General features: G+C 37.9%; 1 protein-coding gene across 1 annotated transcript in view; it reads right to left on the bottom strand.

Moving 5' to 3' along the window:
- Positions 1–26,830, bottom strand: part of TMEM232 (transmembrane protein 232) — a 157,583-nt gene that overhangs the window by 59,008 nt on the left and 71,745 nt on the right. The window contains exon 13 of the mRNA XM_028149762.2: positions 14,192–14,433. Within this exon, the coding sequence (XP_028005563.2) occupies positions 14,192–14,433 (242 nt within the window). The remainder of the gene's footprint in view (positions 1–14,191; positions 14,434–26,830) is intronic.

Here is a 26,830-nt window from a genome sequence, read left to right as displayed (position 1 = left end):
CCACAGAGCAAGCAGGAGGCTTGGGTTTCCCCGGCAATGGAGGAAGCCAAGCTTTCCACACACCTTGGTGGGCCCAGGCCTCCACTCAAGGCTACAAAGTTTCAATTATAGAAGATAAATAAATCCCAGATACCAGGGCCTCCACTTGGGTCACTGGGGGACGTGGCCGGCCTGCAAACCACCACAGGCCCCTCGCCCAGGCTGCCCCATGCCCCAAGGGAACCCCCACCCTGATCTGGAACACCCTTCAGGGCAAACCAGCTGGCCCCCACCCGTGCACCAGGCCTCTATCCTCCTATCTAATAAAAGAGTAATATGCAAATTGACCGTCACCCCAACACACAAGATGGCTGCCCCTATTGTGGTCAAACATCCTGCCCCCATGTGGACACAAGATGGCCACCACAAGATGGCCAGCAGGGGAGGGCAGTTGGGAGGGACCAGGCCTGCAAGGGAGGGCAGTTGCGGGCAATCAGGCCAGAAGAGGAGGGCAGTTGGGAGAGACCAGGCCTGCAAGGGAGGGCAGTTGGGGGTGATCAAGCCTGCAGGGGAGGTCAGTTAGGGGTGACCAGGCCGGCAGAGGGGGGGAGTTGGGGGCGACGGGGCCTGCAGGGGAGAGCAGTTGGGGGGGGGGGGCAGGCCTGCAGGGGAGGGCAGTTAAAGGCAAACAGGCTGGCAGGGAGCAGTTAGGCATCAATCAGGCTGGCAGGGGAGTGGTTAGGGGGTGATTAGGCAGCAGGCAGAAGCAGTTAGGGGCAATCAGGAAGGCAGGCAAGCGAGCAGTTGGGAGCCAGCAGTCCTGGATTGTGAGAGTGATATCCGACTGCCCGTTTAGGCTCAATCCTACCTAAATCGGGCCTAAATGGGCAGTCAGACATCCCTCAAGGGGTCCAAGATTGGAGAGGGTGCAGGCTGGGCTGAGGGACAACCCCCCACCCCCACCCCGCCTGCCCCCGTGCATGAATTTCATGCACTGGGTCTCTAGTTATATATATTTTTATATTTTCCAGCCACATTACTACTACCTTGGGTCTGTCACTTTATCATACTCTCAAATAGATCTGACCTACTGGCAACAAAACTCGGAAATGCAGGGTTAAAGGGTTAAAATGACTGCTTACTAAGTCAGGAGTGGAAGAATTTACAGTGATACTACTGGCCAGTCCTCTCTGAACTTATGTGTAATATTAATGGATATTCTGAATATTCTAGCATCCAGAATTTGAATATTTTCATAACATTGAGATTAAATATAGAGTAAAATATGGAATTTAACAAGAGAGGGAAAAGGAAACTTGTTAATTATTTTCTGCATTTTTTCTTTTGTATGCATGCACTAGCCAGAACCTCTCCCTGCTTGGTGTCAGTATGTTTAACATACAGTTGGTTCTTTGGCCAGCTATGTTTAGAAGTCTATGATAGCAAGTGCTATGTGATGACTGAGTATAGGTAGGATGAATACAGAAATGTTTGTAGATTTTCCAAGATGAAGTAGAGGGTCTTGCTGGTAGATTTTGGGATCCTCAATCTTGTTCAGTTATTGTTGCGTCACTTCTTTTGCCATTTCCACTGCTCCCGTACCTCCTCCATAACTTCACAACCACTGATGAGATACATTGGTATGCTGAAAATAAACCTGGTAAGTCTTCAGTCTGAGTTAATCCAATGTCTACTTGATCAGTATGCCTCAGAGGCCAATATATAGAATATTCACGCCGGCTGGGTTCTCAGAGTGGGGTTAATTGCCCCAGCTAAGCCCATGGGCTGTGTCACTTCACAGGCTCTTCTCTCACTGCTGGGTATGGTTGTCAAGGAGGTTGTCTGAGTGCCCAGTGGAATTCACTGTCTATTGTCTTTCTTCCCATATTTTATTACAGGGACAGAAGGTAAGCATTATGGGAATAAAACCAATAGGCATTTGGGAATTTGTGAGGATGAGTATGTCAAATTTGTTTTAATGCTTGGCCTTTAGAGAGGAACCCCTGAAAATCACTGTTGGCTGCAACATAGCCAAGCAATAAAAGAAGCTAGTGAGCCCAGCTGGTGTTGCTCAGTGGTTGAGCATCAACTAGGAGGTCATGGTTTGATTCATGATCAGGGTACATGCCCAGGTTGTGGGCTCAATCCTCAGTAGGAGACATGTAGTAGGCAGCAGATCAATGATTCTCTCATCATTGATGTTTCTATCTCTCTCTCCCTATCCCTTCCTCTCTGAAATAAAAATATATTTTAAAAAAAGCTAGTGAAATTATTATACACTAGAGGCCCATTGCATGAAGAGATTCATGCGATAGGCCTTCCTACTCCTGGCTGCCGGCACCAGTTTTCCTCTGGCACCCAGGACCCAGGCCTTCGCTCTGGCTGCCACCTTCAGTCTTTCGCTGCAGTCGAAGCGCCACTCCCGTAGCTCCCTCAGCCTCCGCCCTCACCCTCATAGCAGGTGTCCCGCCCTGCCCGGCCGCTCCATGCCTGCATGCATGCTGCCCAGAGGCCCGGAGCAGCTGGGGGGTGGGGCCATTGCCATCCTTGTGGGGTTTATTTGCATACACACTCCTGATTGGCTGGTGGGTGTGGTGAAGGTACAGTCAATTTGCATGTTTCTCTTTCATTAGTGTAGATGACTTTTTTGGGGGGTATGGGGCTATGGTTCACTTATCACAACCTTTTCTTGCTTAATATCAGTATATTAATGGGTGGTTGATTTGTTAGACAGCTGCTTAGACTTGTGTGTGACAATATTGGTTTCCTTATATAAATGTTTTTAGTAAAATTACAATGCTAAAGACAGGTTTTTTTTCCTTTGAATAGCTTTATGTAGAAAATAAAACACAAAAAGGGGACCACTCAACATTAGTTCTAGCTCGACAAGACTCAGGTTAGTGAACTATTGTGAACAGCCAAGAATTTAATGACATATCACTTCAGATATGATAAATGCTTAGCAATTACTGATCCTATATTGCAGTGACAGAGTTGGCACTGAAAGTGGAAGCTGTTCAGAGTGATAAATGGATATGACAATTTATTAAAAATATAAGGCATGATTAGTGTTGGATGTGGATGCACCCTTTTAAAAACAGGGTGGAAGATTAAAGAAAAAAAATGAAAAGAGGATTTAGAATGTGAAAATAAAAGTTTTGGGAAGAAAGACATATATGAAGTACATACCAAATGTATAAACAAATGTGCAAAGTTCAGACATGCAGCAGCAATATAGTTTGGAGATAAGGAAGACATGCATGGAGACATGCAGATGTGTCACACAATTTTCACACATCCTGGTACCATCTCTCTTTCTCCTGTTGGTATCTTCCATCACGCTCTGCTCCTGGTCATGATATTCCTCACTGGGCTCCATATGCAAAACACCTGAAGCCTGTTAGGAGGACCTTTTGAACTCGCTCTGAGATCTCCAGTTTCACAGCAGCCATTGGCATAAACATTTTCACATAATCGGGTTTGGGCTGAGTTTTACTTTCTTAAATGAAAATGGAGGACATGAAGTAAATAAGGGGCCAAAAAGTGTTATGGGGAGAAATTAATCTCTTAAGTGCATATCTCTGTGCCTTTTTTGTTGGATAAATAGGTAGGAGAGATACACTGTGCCATTAATAATTATATCAGTATATCATTAACAAATTTTTTTAAAAATTGGAAAGGCTAGTAAATTTTTTAAAGGCCTGTAAGCTTGTGAAATAACTAGGAAAGCTATTGAGTTTTTGCTTCTAAGTGACAAACTGCCCAAAATACCAATTTCTTGGTATTTTGATACATGCAAATGTCTCATTAAAGGATGGAAATTCATTTCTATTGTGTGTACCTAGATATACATACATAATATATGGGATACCATACTTCTGTCCACTGGATGTTGTCTATGAACTTAGAAAGCTTCATGTACTGGTTTGACAATTTTTCCCCATTAGGCAGACAGATACTAAAAGTTCTTTGGGAGTATGCTCTCTGCAATTATTTTGTCACTTGCATTTGTATTTTTTGTGCAATGAGCAGAAAGTACTGACCAGAGATATTCAAAGAGAAGGATTCAATAGATTCTTTAGGAGAGTCTCCCTTATATGTCATTGAATTAACATCTACATACACTTAAAAATTTTAAACACATATTATATAATTATCACAAATTTTCATAAATTTTCTCAAGTTGTTATAAATCCGCTTGGATTTTCTCCTATCTCTTCAGCTGTTCTTAAGGTTTGGTTTGTTTTCCAGACACTGAATAGCGTTTTTCCTTAAAATTCTGCCCAAGGCCCACCTCTCACATCATTTGATGTTCTTTACCAAGGCACTGCTGCTTGGGCCCGTGACTTTATCCAATGACTCAGCCTAGACTTCTTCCCTGTGGACAGAACTGTGAAATTCACTGCCTACTTGAAATCACCACCTAAGGAACTCAAAAGCACCTTCAAATTCAACATGTGCAAAACCAAACCCACAATCTTCCCCTATCCCCAACCACATCTTCCTCTCCCCCAGCATTCCTTGTCTCGGTGAATGGCACCACTATTGGACTAGCTGCTCTACCTGGAAAAGAGATTCTTCTCTCCTCACCTCCTATTACTCTTTCATATTTGATAATCATCAAATCCTGCTGCTTTTTCTTTCAAATATATGGAATTCATCTGCCTTTTTTCCATTTCTATTGCCACCAGCCATGCTATACTGCAATAGTATCCTATGTACTTTCCATACATAATAAAGCCAGTAAAGGCAAGAGTAAAAATGATTATGATATACTAACAATGAGATAATTATTGTACTGATTATTAGGTCAATATATTTATTACATTACATTTATAATTATGCTATCATATTTATTAATAATAATAATTTTGTGTTCATTCTGCGCCAGATACTGAAATAAGCACTTTTAATTGACTACCTCATTAATGTCTTATAAGAACCCAACAAGTAATGTGCTATCATTACCTCATTTTATAGACAAAGCCAATTTGGTTTAGAGAAGTTAAGCAACTTTCCCAAGGTCATTTAGCTATAGTACTTCACACCTATGATCATGTCACAACCTCAAATGTATAAGCGTACAAATACTCTTCTCTGTTCACTCCTCTCTCTAACACATAAAACACAATCAGTGCCTTCTAAGATAAAGTTGAAAACCCTGACCACCTCTCCAACCTAATCTCCCTGTGATTTAAATGCTCCATGATTTCTTTTACCATGTGAGTTTGGCACATACTGTGTCCTTCTGCTTAGCATACTTGAACCCCCTCCCAAGTTCATGTCTTCATAACACCATACACCTCCTTCCGTCAGGACACATCATTATTTATATACAATATCACACTCTTTCATAGCACTTATCATTGTGGAGACTTAGCACATACATTTGTGTTTTTTACATGTATTTGTGTGGTTTTAATTAACACCTATCTCAGACACTTGATTGGGAAGGAAAAGTAACTGTTTTTATTCACTATTTCACCTGAGGCATTTTATTTCATAGTACTTCACCTATATTAGGCACTCAATAAATAATTATTAGATAAATGAATATGGGGGGGAAAAGAAAACTGGGTGCAAAGTCCCAAATTATTTTATGGTAGAAAACCAGTATGCTAAAGATAAAAGCAGTAGTCCTGGACAAGAACCATCAATCACACTTGAGCATAGTTTATTTGTGTTTATATTCCCACTGCCTAGCACAGTGCCTACCCATAGAGATGTTTAGTTAATGCTTACTAAAGGACTAAACCACCTGTGGTAGCAGTTCTGTCTTCTGCCTCTCATTTAAAGCCATAGCAAGATATGTCCTGGGACAGGCTGGGTTAGTTGAGGAGCAAAATTTGCTCTGACAGGAGGACAGAAAGTACATGCCCTGGGCACTAAAGTTTTCAAAGAATTCATATGTCTGAACAAGTATTTGATCTTACCAAGGAAACATGTTGAAATGGGAGGAGATTAAATCCTTTACCTAATTCACTTAATATTTTCTGAGAGCGTAGAAATTTGAGAGGGTATATCATTTGATTAATGTCATAGCCAAGTTTATATTCCAGTTAAACAGATAATACATATTTGCCAACCACTACAAATGTGTTTCATCAGAAGCTGAACATTGCCCTTTTCTTTGAAAGAGCATAGCGCACATGAAAAACAAAAGAAAAACATAGATATTGGTTTTGGTTGCACAATTTTTGTCTTCCATAGGGCTATCATTTTGATTCTCATTGATCTGTATTTAAAACATAGCATGTTTTTACATCTTACCCAGTTCGTTTTCATAACTAAGCAATTTTAAGAGTCTGCATTCCATCGTGTCACCATGAATGAAGAACTCCTAGGGTTAATGATCATATTGAAGCTAGACTCCTGTCTTAAAAGCATAAAGCCACTATATTAAAAGCATCAGCTAAAGGTGTGGGCCCATCGATCACACCTAGATTTCTAGTTCAGACCAAGGCTCCAGTGGAAAGGCAGGAGAGGATAGGAGACATTAGAAGATAGATGGGGATTGACCTGTCTCTAAGGCAAGACTGCAGGCAAACTGAATCATGTATTGGAAATGGATATATGAAGCATGGTTCTGTCACTGGCAATTGGATTTCACTTGCAATACCACTTCAATCTCTAGAAGTTTTAACACTTCAAATGATTGATCTGAGTTGGTGATCTAACCAACTTTTTAAAAATCCAAGAATTATTTGAAACTTTCCTTTTTAAATCCCTCTGTATGTGTGTGTGTGTGTGTGTGTGTGTGTGTGTGTGTGTGTGTGTATATATTATACATATTATATATACACACATATATAATATATGTGACATATATATAATTTACATGATTATATATAATACAAGGTATGGCAAAAGTAGGTTTACAATTGTTTATATGGAAAATAATACAATAGTAATAACTAATAATACAAGAATAAACTGTTTCATGTACTCACAACTATAAACCTACTTTTGCCCCATCATGTATATGTGTATAATTTAATATAACATATTAAATTTAATTATAGTATACTAGAGGTGTGGTGCATGAATTCATGCATGGGTGGGGTCCAGCGGGACCGCCCCAATCGGGGCTGATCAGGTTGAGACAGCCAGAGGTGGGGCCAGTGTGGGGAGGGGCTGCAGGCAGTTGGCTGGCCAGACCTGCCCCCTGGTTGAACTCACAGTTGAACTCCTGGTTGAGGGGACAATTTGCATATTAGCTTTTCATTATATAGGATTATACTATACTATACTATACTATACTATACTATACTATACTATACTATATAATAAAGAGATAATATGCTAATGATCATCACACCATCATGTCATAACAACCCATCAGCAGGAAGCTGCATGCGTGGCAGGCACATGTAGGTAGGCGGGGACTTGATGCTGTGTCCTTCTGGACAAAGCCTCAGCAATTGCCTGAGGCTCAGGCAAGTTGCAGATGGCAGCTGCCATTGCCCAGGGCCAGCCCGGGGCTCAGGCAAGCCGCTGATGGCAGGCTGGGCTGAGGCTCAGGCAAGCCATGGTGGCTGCAAGGGCCGAGGCTCAGGCAGCTGCACGGCTGGCAGTGGCAGCAGCAGAGGCGTGATGGGGGTGTTGCTTTCCCCTGATTGGCCACAGAGAGCGGACCTAAGCCATCAGTAGGACATCCCCTGCGGGCTCCCAGACTGTGAGAGGAGGCAGGCCAGGCTGAGGGACACCCCCCCACACCAACCAGTGCACGAATTTTCATGCACCAGGCCTCTTATATATATGTGTGTGTGTATACACACACACACACACACACACACACACACAGATATATATACATATATATGCCTAAGCAGCTGGTAGCTATGATGCACATTGACCACCAGGTGGCAGATTCTCAATGCAGGAGCTGCCCCCTGGTGGTCAGTGCACTCGCACAGCTAGAGCGCCACTCAGCTGACAAATGGGCACCAGACACCGGGCTCACGGCTGGCAAGTGCAGCTGTGGCGGTGTGAGCCTCTCCCGCCTCTGCAGCAGTGCTACCAAGAGGTGCCAGTGGCAGGTGCAGCGGGGCAGAGATGAGCAGGAGTGGCGCAGTCCCTGGCCTGGGCTCGGGCTCCTCCCCAACCACCTGCCGCTTTGCGCATTACTACATCCCTTGGGGGATGTTGGACTGCTGGTTTCAGCCAGATCCCCACGGGCCAGGCCTGAAACTGGCAGTCCGACATCCCCCAACGGGTCCTGGATTGTGAGAGGGCGCAGGCCAGGCTGAGGGACCCCACCAGTGTTTGAATCCAGGGGTCTTAAGAGTCTCCCATTTGACAGAGTTTCTCCCAAACCCAACTTTCCAAGGAGTCCAATAGCCTTCTAGGAGCAGGTCTCAATGACTCCAGATTTGGGGCAGCTGACATTTCTAGCATCCCCTGTCCAGCTGATCCCCAACTTCTGATAGCTTGGCAACTGAGCCCAAGTTCTTTTTCACACTTAATTTACAATACACAGAGAGTTGCAGTTGGACAGTGTCTTTTCCCACAAAAAACATTGACTGTCCAATTGCTTCCCACCACTCCAGTGCACCTCAGTGAGATGAGAAATGAGGATCATGCAGCTCTTTTTGCTGAGAATATATCTCTGCAATAAAGCCTGTTTTTAACCTCTCTCCTGGGATGTTGTAGTATTAACCTTTTCCCACCCTGTCTCCATTCAGCAAATATTGGCTAAACCTAGTTCTTTTACTTGAGAATTAGCTCATTTTATAAAGGAAGATGCAGAGGATGTGCAGTAACCTTGGATTTGTCCATCCTGTTTATGAAGTCAGTCATGTAAAATTTCCTGCCTAAATGACAACAGATGTTCTCAGTCCATTCTTGCTAGTTTACCTGGGCTCTCTTCCAGGTGCTGGTCTTATGAATGAAGTCTTCCAACATAAAATTTCTAGCAAACTAAGCATGATAAGAGATAAAGTTTTAAGCTAATATTCTCCTAGTCTTTACATATGTGCAAAAAAGTAGTTGTTTGTGAGTTTTTAGCAATTCAAGGTATAATCTTAGAAAATACACTTAAGAAACCTCAGAAGCTATATGACCAAAAAGTATAGATATGGCAACTTGGTCTTCAGAGTTCTGAATCTCAGCCTTAAGGTAAATTTAAGATAGTTTTACTGACAAAGAGAGGTAAGGAAAATACTATGCTTTGAAGAAGTATTATATGCCTGTTTTTTTGGCTGCAACTTTTACGATATAGTGAAGAACCATAATGATTTTTTCATTTTTAAAGAACTGCTGAGGGGCAAAAAGAGCATGTACCCAGCAGTATGGTGCATTAACTTAAAGCAAAACCCAAAAATTCAATGTACAGAAGCAAAATAATACATTTTCTTTTGAAAAATTTTATAAAGAAAAGAAGTAAAATCTGCAAGTTATTTAGAACAAAATATATGTTTCCGAACATATAAAAGACAGAACTGCTTTCAAAGAACTTTATAGGCTAGAAACACAAGTGAGAAAAAAATGTTTTTGGAGAAAATTATAGGTCATGAGATGTAGCAGATGCTTCATTAATAAGGGAAGCATTCTGCCACCCTTGAAAAAGCAAGCTCCCATTTCCTTTTTACTAGCAAATTTTCAGATCTTCACCCTGAAATAAGTATACTTTAGTGCTCTAAGGCAATAAGGAATCCTATCTTAAGTTTTCTTTCCTCCTGCCTCTTAAATGTGCCCTATATTCCAGTCCTTAAATATTGGCCTTCTTGTAGGCTTTCACATTGCTATTGGTTGAAAACACAAAGTAGAGATTCCTAGGAATACTTGATGAAGAATTGGTGATCTGACACTATGCATGAAGACCTTTAAGAGGTGAAAAAGAACTTAACATACAAAGGGATGTACATTATGTCTTTGTACTTTACTTATGCACTTCAACATGCTCAGATGTTCATTAATTGTATTAATTCCAGTTTGTGGACCTGGACACGGGAGGTGGAGAATTAACAGAAGGAGTTAGCTATGAGGCTGTTGAGTAAATGGAGGATCAAGCAAATGGAAAAAAGAAAATTTTCCACAATTGTTTAGTGAGCCAGTGACGACATCTTTCTTTTTTTTTTTTTCAATGCATAGCTTATATTTAAACTTGCTTTCCAACAACTTTTTTAAAAACAGGTATATCCCATACCCTTTTTAAGAAATATATTTTTATTGATTTCAGAGAGGAAGGGAGAGGAAGAGATAGAAACATCGGCGATGAGAGAGAAACATTGATTAGCTGCCTCCTGCATACAGGGAATTGAGCCCACAACCAGGCATGTGCCCTGCCTGGTAAATAAACCATGACTTCCTGGTTCCTAGGTCAATGCTCAACTATTGAGCCATAGTGGCTGGACTATCTCATACCCTTAATAGACAATAGAGACTATTTAACCAGGCCTGACCTAGACTTTGTATTGAAGTCACAGAGATTAGTTTGCACCAACTGCACCTGGAAATGTGCACAACTCCAGGGGGCACTGCCCACATGCACTACAGCATGAATGGTGCAATGTGCGAATCGCTGTGGGAGCTGTGCCACACTCAGGAGCTTCTGCTAGAGAGATGCTCAGGCTACTGTGCCCCTGGGAGTCTCATGTGAGCCAGGGACTCTAAGTTTAATTGCTAGGGCTTATTATGAGCTGTGAGAAAATGGATAAGGAGATAATATTTATTCAAATATTTATTCAGTGATGAATGCTTATCATTTAGGTAATGAACTGTAGGCTCTGATGAGAAGCTTTTTAATAATCTTTAAAAGCCTATAGGACTCTTGGGGTCTTAACCTCACCACTCTTTTTTGTCTCTTCTCTGAGTTTGCACATTCTCTTCTTTCTCCAAAGCCCTGTGCATATCCCTCTATTTGTACCTTTCATCCTCAGTGTGTCTGACTTTCCCCTTATACCTTCTCCCTTTCCTTTTGGGCTCTTTCATCTTTCTCTCTGCTTATAACTTTTATTGCTCCGTTCTACTATTTTAAGCATTCCCAGTATGTCTCCTTTTCTCTCTCTGTCTTTCCTTTCTGTGTCCCAGCAGGCACCATTCATCACCATCTGTCTCTTTCCCTTGCTGTTTGTTTAAAGTCCTTTTGTCAATATCTAATTTCTTCTATTTTTCTAGTTTCTTTCTTCCCTTCCTTTAATTGACCATGATGAGAAACCAAAGTACACTCTTTCAGTGTCCTCTCATTGTGGTTCCAGATTGATTTTCTTCAATATCTGTGATCCTTAAGAATATAGAGGAGATATTTGGGGATTCTAAAGTAAATCTCAATACCCATGACATTTAAAGATGGCATTTCCATTGTACCTTGATCACATTGCAATTTTATATATTTTTATTGATTTTTAGAGAGGGATAGAGATATAGAAACATCAATGATGAGAGAAGCATCACCAATCAGCTGCCTCCTGCATTCCCCCAGCTGGGGATTGAGCCCGCAATGGGCATGTGCCATGACCAGGAATCAAACTGGTGACCTCTTGGTTCATGGGTTGATGCTTAATCACTGAGCCCCACTGACCAGCAGATCAAATTGCAATTTTATAAATATTTATAATATATGCTGAAGAATATTTTTAAATGTTTATTTCTGTATCTGAGACTACTAAAGTGCAGGTTGTATGATACTTAATCTCAAATTTACAAATCTTCCTCATTGATTTAAAAAAAATTTTAATGCTTACATCTATGTAAAAATTCCCCTCAAGCATGTCTATTTTTCTGTTGACTCTGCACAAAAGAAAAGCCTGCCTACTAATCTTGTTCCATCCAATAATTATACCTGCAATAATTGGGCAGCAACAGTCCCATGATTTGGGAACTCACATAATGACTTAAACAAAGGCTAAGAAAAAATTTCCCAAATGATTTAGCATCTTTTTCAAGAAATTAGAAAATCAACCACAAAATAGATCAAAGGATAGAAGCATTAATAGATTCATAGATATAAGAACATACATGAGTTAGAATCCAAAATCTGATTTATTGAAAAAAAATAAAATAGATAAAACACTAAATAAATGAATAAAGGAAAATAAAGGGACAAAATGTAGATTTACAGAATAACAATTGGCTAAGAGGAGAATAACCACTGAAACAGAAAGAATGAAAGGAATCTTAAGACACTACTTTGTTCAATTATGGCTAGGTAAATTCTGAAAAATTGAGTGAAATAAATAATATTCAATGAAAGCATAATATGCTAAGTTGACTTAAGAAGAAAGAGAAAGTTCAAAAGAGGTGGGTATTCAGGATTGACACTCCAAATAATTATATGGCAAGAGCCTCAAAAAAATAAGAACTTAATCTAGCTGTTCTTGCACATTATGACTGAATAACAGCCTTGCCAATACCCATATAAAATAGAAAAATTTGACAAAGAGCTACCCTTAGAAGAAGCATAAGGTACTGATAGTCAAAGAGGGAATTCTACCAAAGTTTGACAGAGTAGATAATTTAAATTACTGAAATTATTTTAAAATATAGAAAAATAAAATAAGTGGGAATTTAGTTTTTAATTAAGATAGCATTTAAAATAAAAATATTGAAGAAAGATAGATGACAATAAATATTGCTGGGACAATTGAGTGGTCACATGGAGCAATCCCTCAAACCAAAACAACAACAAAACCCTTCCATTAGAGCAATGACTAAAAATGTTCAAAATGAATCCTTAAAAGTACCAGGAGACAGTGTGACAAATTTTTAATCTAAAACATGCATAAGTCATAGTGAAACTTGATAAATTTTATTATGTAGAAAAATGACTATATGGCAACTAAATATTATAAGCAAGATTTAAAGATAAATTAAAAATGGTGCAAAAAATAAACATTTGTAATTCTTACCATAGACAAAGGGACACTGATTAATAGGCAAATAGTTCTTGCAACGCAGAGAAAAGAAAAGATAAAAACACAACAGAAAAATGGACAAAATAAATAGGAGTTATTCCCATATAAAGAAAAAACAAAAGGCTTTAAACATATGAAAGGTGTTTGAAACACTCATCTTAAGAAAAACAAAAATGAAAGCTACTTCTAGAAACTATACTTTTCAGAATGTCAAAACCCAAAAGTTTGTCAACATCATCTGTAGGAAATACTAAAGAAAAACTAGGCAGTCTCATATATTGACAGGCACTAAGATGTATTAAATTTGCACAACTCCTCTAAAAGGCAATTTGGAAATATCTAACCACATTACAAAGGCATATGCCCTGTGACACAGCAGTTATACTTCTGAGAACTCATCTTACAGGCAATTATTCCACAATGAAAAAATATATCTATGTGAAAGTTTACTTTTGTGGTAGTCTGTAGCAGGAGACAATCAAAAACAACCAAATGCCAACCAAAAGGCAACTGGTTTAATAAATTGCAGTGCATCCTAACTAAGGAAAATATCCTAACTGATTAAAAAATAATGATAAAATGCTCTATGTACTGGCATGGAAAGTTCTCTAAGAAATGAAGTTAATTCATTTGCATTATGCAACAGATGTTTAGTATACCAACTTTCATGTAAAAATTGAGAAAAAATTTAAGTGTATTCCTAGTATCACATGAGCTCACTCATCTAGGGGAAAAGATGAACAACATAAACTGAAGAACAAGAACAGCATCGATCAGACTGTCAGACCTCAGAGGGAAGGTAGGGGAGGGTGGGGATAAGGGAGATAGATCAACCAAAGGACTTGTGTGCTTGCATATGAGCCTAACCAGTGATCACAGACAATAGGGGGGTTGGGGCATACATGTGGAGGGGTTTGGGATGGGAATGGGGGGGGGGGGATTTGAGGACAAATATGTGATACCTTAATCAATAAAGTAATTTAAGAAAATAAAGTTTACTTATAATTTCTTATATTTATAGATTGTGTAGAACCTGGAATGATTCACAAGCAATTAATGATAAGGGGAAGAGGATAAACTAGGCAAATGAAGATCAGTAATGAGAGGGAAGCTTTCACTTTATTAAAACATTGATTTATATTTTATAATAATACCTATTTTAAATATGAGAAAATAATTTTTGAGAAGGGAGTACTTGCTTTTGATAGAATACCTAGGAGGTACTAGAGCCAAAATTTGAATTAAAAAAAAAGAAATTGAGTTTAGATAATGTGGCACATGATTATAAATAATTTCTATGACTTTGAAATATAGTGTGTTAGAATAACAGGACTATTTTGAATAGTGCTTTACTTTACCTTACAGTAAAATGTAGAACTTTTTTCTTCATAGAATCTTGCTTTTTATACAGATATTTTGTTTTATGCCGTTTTATCAATGGTTTTTTCAAAGGAAGAATATCAGCAGAGGGGAAGAATAGTTTGGAAAGTATGTTGGCAACTCTCCATCCTATATATTTGGAGAAAATTTCATCCCCTGCATTTGATGAAACTTTTATATTGTAACTAGTAAAAGGATCTGTGGGATCATTTAACTCAGCCTGTTGAAAGAAAAGAAAAAGGAACCAGTTAAGATAGCATTAAATGAGAGGGAAAAATGATATATTATTAAATAAAAGATAAAATGTATGTTTGTTTTCTTTGACTAATGTTGCAGTCTTTCTGGTAAATAAAAATAGCCTTTATAAAATAGTAGTCCCCCCCCCAAATTAAAATAATTACCATTTTCAATGACATACAAAATTAAGCAAGAATGAAATTTTGAAATAAAATTTTTTAATATAGTGATATAATTTTATTTTAAATTTGCATACTTCCCACACAAGAATTTCATAACCATCTATAGTATTTATTTAATAAGAAATGAAGCAAGTAGTTGAAGTAATATAGGCGTTTTATTAAATAAGAATTTCATTTCTCTATGTATAATCTAAACTTTCCTTGAAGTCAACAAAAAATTTCTATAGAACAAAATTTGTGTTAAGTAAAAAAGCAAAAAGGGCTTTGTATTTAATTTACATTAAATATGTTCTAGGATTAGATTTAGATTTAGATTAAATTGAACACATTCTAATAACAACAAAAAAACCCTAATATAAGAATTCTACAATGTTTATCCAATCTTTACTCAGGAAAGAGCTATTTTCTGTATATTCCTATTTATGTTCAACAATGTTCATGACAGATTTTATATTACATCTTCTTTTGAGATGTCTAAAGGCATATTTTCCTTAGCTGGAATTGGTAATAACAAATAAAAATGTAAGTTCCAAAATGTCATATATCATACTTTTTTATAATGTTCAGAATAGGTTTCTGTTAGGAATTCTATCTCACAAATAAATTATATACTTCCTCCTTGCATTTAAGTTTTTACATTTTTTATTCAATTATATCAATCTTCATGCAGTTTATTACCAGTCACTAAGGATTCATTTTATATGCCTATTGATCTTATGGTAGAAAATGAAGGAGTGGAAAATGCTTTTTTGCACATGAACAACTAACTAACCTCTTTAGGATTCCAAGATCAGGCTTGGTTCAATGAAATACTGTTTAAATATTGACTATTGCATTATTTAGACAAAATTATTGTGGAAAGAAATGAGAACAATCCTATATAATAAAAGGCTAATATGCAAATCTACCAGTGGAATGACTGGTTGCTATGACGTGCACTGACCACCAGGAGGCAGACACTAAACACAGGAGCTGCCCCCTGGTGGTCAGTGTGCTCCAACAGGGCGTGCACCTCTCAGCCAAAAGCCAGACTCACGGTTGGCAAGTGCAGCGGCAGTGGCAGGAGTCTCTCCCGCCTCCGTGGCAGCGCTAAGGATGTCTGACTGACAGCTTAGGCCCACTCCTGGCTGTCAGACATCCCCCAAGGGCTCCTGGACTTCAAGAGGGCACAGGCTGGGCCGAGGGACCACCCCCCCAAGTGCACAAATTTTGTGTACCAGGCCTCTATCTGATAATAAAGATTGAAAAAAATAAAGGGTTAGAGCAATGAGGAAAATAGGAAAAGGAAGGTAAGCCAGTATGGATTACTGTAAAAGCCATTGAAGATGGGAAATAATAACATGCAAAAAAATTATTTAAAAACTAGGGGCCCAATGCATGAAATTTGTGCAAGGGGCTTAGCCCTCGCAGCCCCCCAGCCAGCCCTCACAGCTCCTCACGGCCCCGGCTGCCTCAGCCAGCCTTCACAGCCCCCACCTTCATCCGGAAGGTTGTCCAGATGATTGTCCAGAACGTTGTCTGGACAGTAATTCGGCTGTGCGGTCTAATTCGCATATTAGCTCTTTATTATATAGGATAGAGTGAAAATCATGCAAATAGGTAAGCACCAAAATATGAAATGAAGACTCAAGAAAGTCTCAAAATGCTGGAAAATCAATATTAAAATTTATAAAGAAAACCTATTTTTCATGTTTTTGAAAAAGAACATAATCAGTAGTTCTCATTGAAATATATGTATTCTTAAAATATATTGTATTTTAATTATCTCTGGATATTTGAATCAGCATACAATCATGTTTATACTCTTTCCAGTTGTGTATCTTGCTTATTAACTAGGTCAAAATCATGAAAAAAGCAGTCAATTTGAAACAACAAATTAAACTGTGTCTAGGACACTTAGTACCAATTGTGACTTTGAGAACATTATTTAACTTCTCAAAGTCTGTGGTTTCATCTAGAAAATGGTAATCATGATACCTGGGTTATATATTCTGCTTAGCTTCCATGGCTTAATTTTTCATGAGAAAAGTTACTTCAATATCAATAGCAACATGTTGTAGTGCACAGACTTATTACTATGAGCTCTTCCATTACTAAGTGATGAATAAATGAATAAATTTGTGAATAAATTAATGGACTAGCAAACATAGTGTCTTCTGATGACAATTTCTGATAGAACACATTGTTTCCAGGGTAGCATTACACTGCTTTATAGAATTATGATGCTCTTTCCACATGTCTTATTTGACTTCTTGTTTGCTTCCCCCCAGACTGGATAAGTCGTAGATCCAGATGTCAGCTTTCTCAAGAAGCATAATGATGGCATTCCCACCTTTCATGATGGTTCCCTGGTTGAAATTACAGGTAATCCTTCCCCCATTGATGTCCAAGGCATATCATTTCAAATATGGGTCAAATGCATCGAAGCTGGATCTATAAAAGGTTTTGCTTGTTTGTTTTCCTACAGAAAGTAGCCAGGAAATAGTATGGGCTTTGTAGTTAGAAAGATCTGAAATCAGGTCTTTTCCATGTATTAGTTAAGAATGTAAACTTGGGAAATTTAAACTCTCTAGGCTTATGTTTAGTGCTTGGTTTAGTTCCATCTTATATTTCAATGTGGTATGGATTAATAATAACTGCCTTTCAGAATTTTGTAAGGATTACTTTAGATGGCAGAGGGTGATGTGTCTAGTAGACAGTGAGAAGCTCAATAAGTGTCAGTTCCTTTCAGGGCTTCTATAAGGCAGAGCACTAATGCTCCAGCCCCTGCATCTCCTTCCACCACCAACCCACGGAAGACTTGGTCCATCCTCTGCTGGACTGAAAAAAGTATTATGTTGTCACTTTTATATTAGAACTAGAAGCCCAGTGCACGATATTTGTGCATGAGTAGGGTCCCTAGGCCTGGCCAGCGATCAGGGTGGATCAGGTTCCCCACCTTCCTGCCTCCTCCTTCCCTCGTTTCCTCAGTGCCCCACCACCGCTGTTTGCCTGCCATGTTCCATGCCATCCCCTGGTGGTCAGTGCATGTCATAGCAAGCAATTGAACTCCGGTTCTCCCAGTCAAACTCCCAAGGGAACACTTTGCATAGTAGCCTTTTATATATAGAGATATTTGTCAAATAGGATCATGATTATACTTCTGTAGTCATATTTTTTATAATAGTCTTCCTTTTTCTCTTAAAGCCATTATTCTAATGTTACAACATTCAGCAACTTAAATATCAACTGTGCATAAATATAATTCTATACTCCTTAGAAGTAGATGTACACAAAATATTAATGACCATTCCTTATACCAGAATCCAAATTCATGAACTTCTAGTAGTTTGCATTCTAATGAACATTACCACCAACTCCATCTTTAAATGTTATTCAGACATTTACAGTTTCATCATAGGTTTCTATTTTTATTTTTTTTTTATTTTAGCAATGCCCATATAGGCTTTAAAATTCAGGGTTTTTCTTATTGCATTGTTGAAACTTGACATTTTTATTAACAAGTGGGATTTTTTTAATATCTATGTTAATTTTACTGATTGAGTATTAAAATTGAAAGGTTGTATTCTTAAAGAATATTTCTCTTACACAAATTCTAACCATATGCATGAGTGTGGCTTTGTATTGGGTATAAAGATGGTAAAAACTACCATTAATGAAGGTTAGCAGGAAGATGGTTAGATGGGTAAGTCAACACAAGGGGAAATTCCAAGGGTACTGTAATTCAGCTAATTTACTACCCTTACATGAGAATAAAAAGAAATAGGATTTTAAGCCATTGCAACACAATTTGCAGCTAATTCTACCTCTATCTCTTGCTGTCTCTCTCTTTTTTGTCTCTACCTGTCCTTAATAATCTTAGAGCTAGGAATGTTTAACTTTTTTGTGGGAAAATTGTAATTTTTTTCTTTAAACTTCAAAATTTAAATATAAGGAACTCTTTGGTAGTCTCAAAAGACTATTTCCTACAGGAGTTATAAAATCTTACAAAGGACAGAATGAGTAACTCCTTGCCACTCCTTAGACCATTATTATTGTCATTACTTCCTGGGAGCATATTATAAATACAGAATCACAGGCCCTGTTCCTTTATACACATTAGAGTTTAAGATGGACTGATGTAGATTTAAGAAAGAGACTAGTTGGGAATATCTCATTTTCTGATTTACTAGTTGTCAGATACTGTACAAGTTATTTAACCATTCTGAGCACATCTCCTTATTCCTAACATGAGATGATAATAATACTGCACATTCTTGGGTTGATGCTAAGATTAAACACAAGAATGGAATATATTTTTTCACAGTGTCTGGCATGCAAATAATTTTTAAATAAATATTTTTTGTTTATATTTAATTTTGGAAAGAGGCACAGTAAAAATGGCAGAGCAAAGCTTTGGGTTAAACTCATTAATGCATGCATCACTTGTTTTAATTCTGATTAGACTCAGATCCCCCTCTGTGCAGGTGATGATGGTGGGAAAGAGCTATGGGGGTTAAGTGAGTTAATACATGTAAAACTAGGGGCCTAGTGCACGAATTCATGCACCTTAAAAGGAACTGTGGGCACAAGCCTGCAGTGGGCTCAGGGGTGGGTCTTGGCCCATTATCCGTGCCCCTGCCAGACCCCTCCCGTGACAGCCCCCGGGTCCCATCTGCCAGCAGCCCTGCTCCTGCTGCCACAGCTCCCACGTGCTAATGGCACCAGCCACGCTTGCACCCGCTGATGGCATGGAGCAATTGGGGCTGGTGCCAGCAGCAGGTGCGAGCAGCGGCTCCAGCACAGGCAGCCGGTGTGAGTGCTGGGTGGGACCATGGCACGTGGGAGCAAAGAATTTTCAGTAATTATCAGAGGTTCGCCCCAAGGACAGAGACTGGCGCCCCTGCTCATTTGCTCCACCATCCCGCCACAGCTGATGCCCGCCATATTCAATGCTCTGCTGCAAATGTCTGCCATGTTCTGCACGTGCCCCCTGGTGGTCAGCACACATCATAGTGACTGGTTGTTTGGTTGTTGTGCCATTCAATTTGCATATTAGGGTTTTATATATGTAGATACTTAGCAGTGTGCCTGGTGCATTGTAAAAGCTCTACAAATATTTTGTTCTCTTAAACAATATATCTGTTACATTGGAGTTCTGTTGATTAAGTATTTAAAAGGACTTTGCTGTTCCAAAAATACATCTCCCTTTCCACACTGTTTCCATTTATGTCAAAAGAGGAGGCATATGTGGAGGAGGAGAGAGATAGGTACCGAGAGAAAAGAGACTAATAGTGTTGTTTGTTCTATTTTGCTGCTTTTTAGAGTACATTCAAAGTATGGAAATATTGTTAAGAATGAAAACAAATTTTATTTTAAAGATCTCACCATGAAATGTTAACCACAAAGTGCTTTCCCTGATGAGTACTCCAAATAAAGTCACCTATTCATTTTAGCTGTACATATTTCTTTTTGATATTTTAGGTCATATACCAGATGGCATAAAGCATTTATACATGATGACTTTTCCTAGGTGTGCCAACATATGCTGCTGAATTGCTTATACAGAAGAGCCTTGCTCATTGCAAGTCTCCCTGGAAGTATTTCAAACAAAGCACATCAATTAACATTTGTTTACTATGCCACTGTGAGTATATGGCAGTTTTTTATTTCTTTCCCAAATACTCAGGCAACAGTTGGGTTTATATTGAGTATGTCAGTTGAAGGGCTCATGTTTAGGAATCTATTTAGACCTGTTTTTCATTTCAAATCTGCTATTAGATATCTCACCTCTCTTCTATACTCCATTAAGCATCAAATTTTACAAACAGATATAACAAGAATTTAAAAACATCCAAAACATGGTAGCACATAATATAGTTAGTAATGAGTTTACCAATGATATAGAGAAATTGACATATTTAGTACAAACTTTTATTCATTAAATCAATAGTTTCATATAAATTGCATATTTATTTTTAAAGTATAAATAGAAAATTTATACTTAATTTCATAAAGACTCAAGTACACTCAACACTTAAAAATAAATCCTGCCCATTATACATTAGTTTACAGTTAAAGCTGTTTCACTCTGTGTAGGGACTATTACTTTACATGACGAAAGGTTCTGGGACCAAGGTGTTAGGAAAGGAAAAAAATAAAGGTTGTGCTATAAACAGTCATTTGCATTAACTGAAATAAGAGTGGATACATATTTTATTTTATATCACAGCATATGGGGCACAAGCCCTCACTGTATAGCCTTTTTTTAGATAGTCTCCATTCATGTTGAGCAGTGAGGTATCACCTAAACACTGACAGTTTTTATCCTGTGTAAGAAAGCTTCTAGCTATTTCATACTATAAATGTATTTCCCAAGGAGGTATCACAGGGCAATAATATGGTGGTTCAATAGGTTTGGGAATTAGTAAGTTATTAAGAGAAAACTAAGGATGTTTAGGGATAAATAACTAACCTCTGTAGTTTTATTACTGTAAATAGTGTTGCCAGGATAGTACCACAAAAAGAAAAGATGATCTTGAGTTTATCATACTCATGTTTTATTGTAAAATTAGACACACCTGTAAAGATAACTGATATAGAAAGTGTTTAGACTATTTCAGGCAAGAAAATATAGTTTTAATAAATTCAGAATATTTTCTCTAATACATCAAACCTATAGACCAAATATGCTCATTCCTTTTTCTTAATGTGCTCAGTCTTTTGAAATTGTTTTGCTTTGTCTTACTCAAATGTGTGACATGTAGTTGTTTAACTTATTCTATAGTACCATTATTAACTCCCTTAAGGTAAGTTTTAAAATCTGAAATAAATATGACTATTATTTTCCTCAGAAATTAAGCATAAAAGGAATGGAGTTTCGGCTATGAACTTTAGGAAAGTTAGGTCACACAAAGGTATCAGAGCGGAGTAATAAGTATCGGGACAACAGAGAGAACTGCACAGATGCTGGTCACTGGTCTTCTGAATAATTAGGTTTGGAGAATTTCAGGGGGTTAGTTCAGACATTATTACCACTGAAACCTAGCATAGATGTGTTATTATGCAATTTGACATTAAAAATATACCAGCTAATAATAAACTGGAAAAAAAACTTTATGGTCAAAGTCATAAAAATGATAGAAAGAAAAACACTGGCTAGATAAAGAATAAACCAAGGAATTATTAGACATTTAACTTTATGTCATATCTATACCAACATAGAAATCTTAGTCATAAAACTATCCTCCAAAATCAAATTGAATAAAAGTCTTTTCAGGTAAGTGAAAACTGACAGAACTAGCCTCCAACAGATACTCATGAAAAGAATACAAAAGGGTTTTCTTTGAGCAGAAGAAAAATATTTCCATACAGAAGGTCAGAGATTCTAGAAGAAATGGTAAGGAGAGAAATGTAAACATGTGGGTAAATCTAAAGAATACTAAATGTATAAAACAATGTGATATATTGATATCAAAACATAAATATACAAACACATCCAGATACACACACATGCACAATTAAAATGCTCAACTGGGAGATTGTGTAAATAAATAGAGTTAAAATATTATAAGACCACTTTATGGTCCAGGAATATATAAAATTTCTCTACATTAAACTTCCATAATTCAAGGAGTCATTTTGTAACATCTGGGTGGATGAAATGGTACAGTATTTTTTTAAATCTTCCCCAAAGAGGCATACAATGAGCTTTTAAAGAAAGAGAACAAGGAATAGGTACAAATAGAATCTACATTAATAAAAGAGAAAGATGCAAATTGACCATACCTTCACGACACCCACCAGCCAATCAGGAGTGGGTATGCAAATTAACCCACCAAAGATGGCAGGTTAATTTCCATACACAGACACCGAGCGGCCGGGAGCGGGAGGCTTGCGTTGTCACCCTGGCGATGACGCAGGCGTTCCACACTGCCCCAGCCGTTCTGGGCCTCTGAGCAGCGTGGGAAGATGGAAAGGTGGCTCCAAGCCAGAGTGAAGGCGGAAAGGTAGATCTGGGCCGGAGCAAATGCGGTGCCGGCAGCCAGGGAAAGGAAGGCCCATTCTTGCACGAATCTTCGTGCATTGGACCTCTAGTAGTAAATAAGATGTAGAAATAAATATAAGGATAATGAAATTATATTAAATATAAATAGAACAAGAGTCCAAATGTAAAGACAATAATTTTAGGTTAAAAACATATTAATTCTCCAAAGAGATATACATATCAAGATTCAGAGAACTTGGAATAAAAAGGTGTAAATAGGTATACTGCATATTCAAAAGAATCTATCAAAATAACCCTAATAAAAGAAAGCTACTGTGGTTATATTCATAATAGGAAAGGTACACTTTTTATAAAAAAAGAAAATTTTATAAGAATGAGAGTATTGCCAATGATCAGAGAAAAATTAAAAAATAAATCAAAATTGCAAATATGATGACAAAATTTCCATATATGTAGGCATGAAGTTATAAACTTCAATAAGGCATGGTTCAAAATAGAAATTATAGTAGAAATTAGAATACTTTTGAACTGAATGATAATGAAAATATTACCACAACTTCCAGGATACACCTAAAATTATGTGTAGAGGAAAATTAATAGTGTTAAAATTTATATATTAGAAAAGGGAAATGGCATAATTCAATAAAGAGTAATATAATTCAATAAATTTTTAAAAGAATAGCATATTAATTGCAAGGAAATTAGCAGATGAAAATAGAAAACTAGTATCAGCTATTAAAAAATAGAGAAGAGCACGGCTGGCATGGCTCAGTAGTTGAGCATTAACCTATGAACCAAGAGGTCACGAGTTCGATTCATGGCCAGGGCACATGCCCAGCTCAATCCCCCGTTGGGAGAATGCAGGAGGCAGTTAATCAGTGATTCTCTCTCATCATTGATGTTTCTCTCTCTCTCTCCTCTCCCTTCCTCTCTAAAATCAATAAAAATATATTTTTTAATAATAGAGAAGACAACAGTGTGGTGATTGTGGTTATGATTGTGGTGGAGGTTGAAGAGAGCATAGAAGGGATAAATGGTGAAAGAAAAAAAGTTGTTTTTCAAAAGACAAATAAATTCATAAACCCTTGGTATTATAGAATAAAAAGAGAACAAAGGCAATAGAAGAAGAGTCAAAAATAAAGGAGGGAACACCATGAGAATTTTAAAGACATGAAAAATAATCATAGAAAGATTTTTAGTAACTTTATAAAATACTAGGTGTACTGGTTAATAATGCAGATTTTTTTCAATAGATGGAGTTACAAATACGTTGATATATATGCGATTTCATATGTATGCTATTTGGCTGTATTGCTTCAAAACTTCATGTCAAATTTACTGAAGGTATTAACATCATAGATATTTTACACTTAAAAATGTCAAATTTCGTGCCAAAAAAAAGAGCATTTATGGGAAGTTTTAATTCATTACTTTATTTTGAAGAAAAGTGCTGCTGAATACTTTGGGAAGCTTATGGTGAACATGCTCCATCTCAAGATACTTGTGAACGCTGGTTTAAACGCTTTAAAAGTGATGATTTCGATATGAAAGACAAAGAACATCCAGGTCAACCGAAAAAGTTTGAAGACCAACAATTACAAGCATTATTGGATGAAGATGCATGTCAAACTCAAAAACAACTTGCAGAAAGATTAAATGTTGCTCAGCAAACAATTTCCGATCATTTACAAGCAATGGGAAAGATTTTAAAGGAAGGAAAATGGATGCCACATCAACTGAAACAACAAATGGAAAACTGAAAAGTCATCAGTAAAATGTTGCTTCAACGGCACAAAAGAAAGTCTTTTTTGCATCAAAATTGTGACTGACAATTAAAAGTGGATTTATTTTGAGAATCCCAAATACACAAAATCATGCGTTGATTCTGGTCAACCATCAACATTGACTACAAGGCCAAATCGCTTCAGAAAGAATACAATGCTCTGTGTTTGGTGGAACCAAGAAGGTGTGGTGTATCAGTAAAATGTTGCTTCAACGGCACAAAAGAAAGTCTTTTTTGCATCAAAATTGTGACTGACAATTAAAAGTGGATTTATTTTGAGAATCCCAAATACACAAAATCATGCGTTGATCCCGGTCAACCATCAACATTGACTACAAGGCCAAATCGCTTCAGAAAGAATACAATGCTCTGTGTTTGGTGAAACCAAGAAGGTGTGGTGTATGGTGAGCTTCTAAAACCAGGTGAAACCGTTAATACTGATCGCTACCAACAACAAATAATCAATTTGAACCATGCTTTGATTGTGAAATGACCAGAATGTTCCAGAAGACACGGCAAAGTAGTTTTGCTTCATGATGACGCACCATCACACACTTCAAAACCAGTTAAAGACACATTAAAAGATCTTGCCTGGGAAGTATTAACCCAGACCTTGCTGTATTCACCAGACCTTGCTCCTTCAGATTACCACTTGGTCCAATCGATGGCACACGCACTTTCTAAGCAGCACTTCAAAATGTATGAAGAAGTGGAAAATTGTGTCCGGAATGGTTTGTCTCAAAACAAGAAAAGTTCTATTGGGACGGTACCCACAAATTACCTGAAAGATTGGGAAATGTGTATCTAGCGATGGACATTACCTTGAATAAAGCACTTTTGATATTTCTCTTGAAATTATCATGTTTTCTTTGATTAAAAAATCTGCCATTATTAACTGGTACACCTAGTATACTAGAGGCCCGGTGCACGAAATTCATGCACGGGGGTCCCTCAGCCCAGCCTGCACCCTCTCCAATCCAGGACCCCCCGGGGGATGGACATCCCTCTTGCAAACCAGGACTGTTGGCTCCTAACTGCTCACCTGCCTGCCTGCCTGATCTCTCCTAACCCCACTGCCTGCCTGCCTAATCACCTCTAACTCCTCTGCCTGCCTGCCTGATCACCTCTGCCTGCCTGATAGCTCCTAACCATTCTGCCTGCCTGCCTGATTGCCCCTAACCACTCTGCCTGCCTGCCTGATCACCCCTAACCACTCTGCCTGCCTGCCTGATCGCCCCTAACTGCTCTACCCTGCCAGCCTGATCACCTCCTAACTGCTCCCTGCAGGCCTGATCGCCCCTAACCGCCTCTGCCTTGGCCCCCACCCGGGTGGCTTTGTCTGGAAGGATGTCCAGAAAACGTCCAGTCTATCCAGTCTAATTAGCATATTACCGTTTTATTAGTATAGATTTTAAAATACAGATGAAATAGATAAATTCCTAGAGAAAAAAATACCTTCACTTGTAAGTTCTACAAAATTTTTAAGGAAGAATTCATAACAATACTACATAATTTTCTGGAGAACAGAATAAAGAGATAACCACTTCTCAATTTATTCCTTTAGTTCAGAATAACTTTGATATAAAACTTTACATTATAAGAAAACATTATAAGCAATAAAATTATGGACTACTGCATTGATTAACATGGAGGCAAAATCTTAATCAAAATAACATCAAAGCAAATATACAATATTAAAAAGGTTATAACATTGTAATCAAGTGTTTTTATTCCAGGAATGCAATAATTATCTATAATAATAAAAGCATAATATGCTAATTAGCCGAGGCTGTGAGGGAAGCCCGGGTCCTGGGTGCATGAGGGAAGCCGGTGCCGGCAGCCAGGGGAAGGAAGGCCTACTCTTGCACAAATTTCATGCATCAGGCCTCTAGTTTAACATAAAATAAAACAGTATAATTTACCACAGTAACTTTCCATTGGCAAGTTATTTTTCACAAATTTTAATTAGCTTTATATAAAGTTTCAGTTTCTTCATCTGTAATTAAGTCTATAACTCATATATAGTGTGGTTTTCATGAAGATTAAATAATGTGTGTAAAGTGCATAGTACATAGCACACAGTAAATGACTAACAAATTTTAGCTATTATTATTAATGCCTATAAATGATAAATATAGAAGAAATAAAGTTATACTGAACTATGTAACAGATTAAAATCTCATTTATGTAGTTCTCAATCAGAACACTCTTATTATGTAAAAATATTCCAAAACCTAGTTTAACACAACAATTTATTTATTCCACAGTTCCATAGATCAGCAATTTGAACTGGGCACAACAGAATGGGTCTTCTGGTGTCATTCAAGTGTCCGTCATCAGCTCTTAGGGCAATGGGGGATTGGTTAGTCTAGAAGGGACCTGTAGAATGACTTGTCTCTGTGCCCTGTTGTCTCTCTTCCTCCAACTG

This window comes from Eptesicus fuscus, chromosome 4 (genome assembly GCF_027574615.1).
Source record: "Eptesicus fuscus isolate TK198812 chromosome 4, DD_ASM_mEF_20220401, whole genome shotgun sequence".
In the NCBI taxonomy this organism is placed as follows: Eukaryota; Metazoa; Chordata; class Mammalia; order Chiroptera; family Vespertilionidae; genus Eptesicus; species Eptesicus fuscus.
The sequence above is the reverse complement of the archived record's forward strand: the minus strand, read 5'-3'. Positions and strand labels throughout refer to the sequence as shown.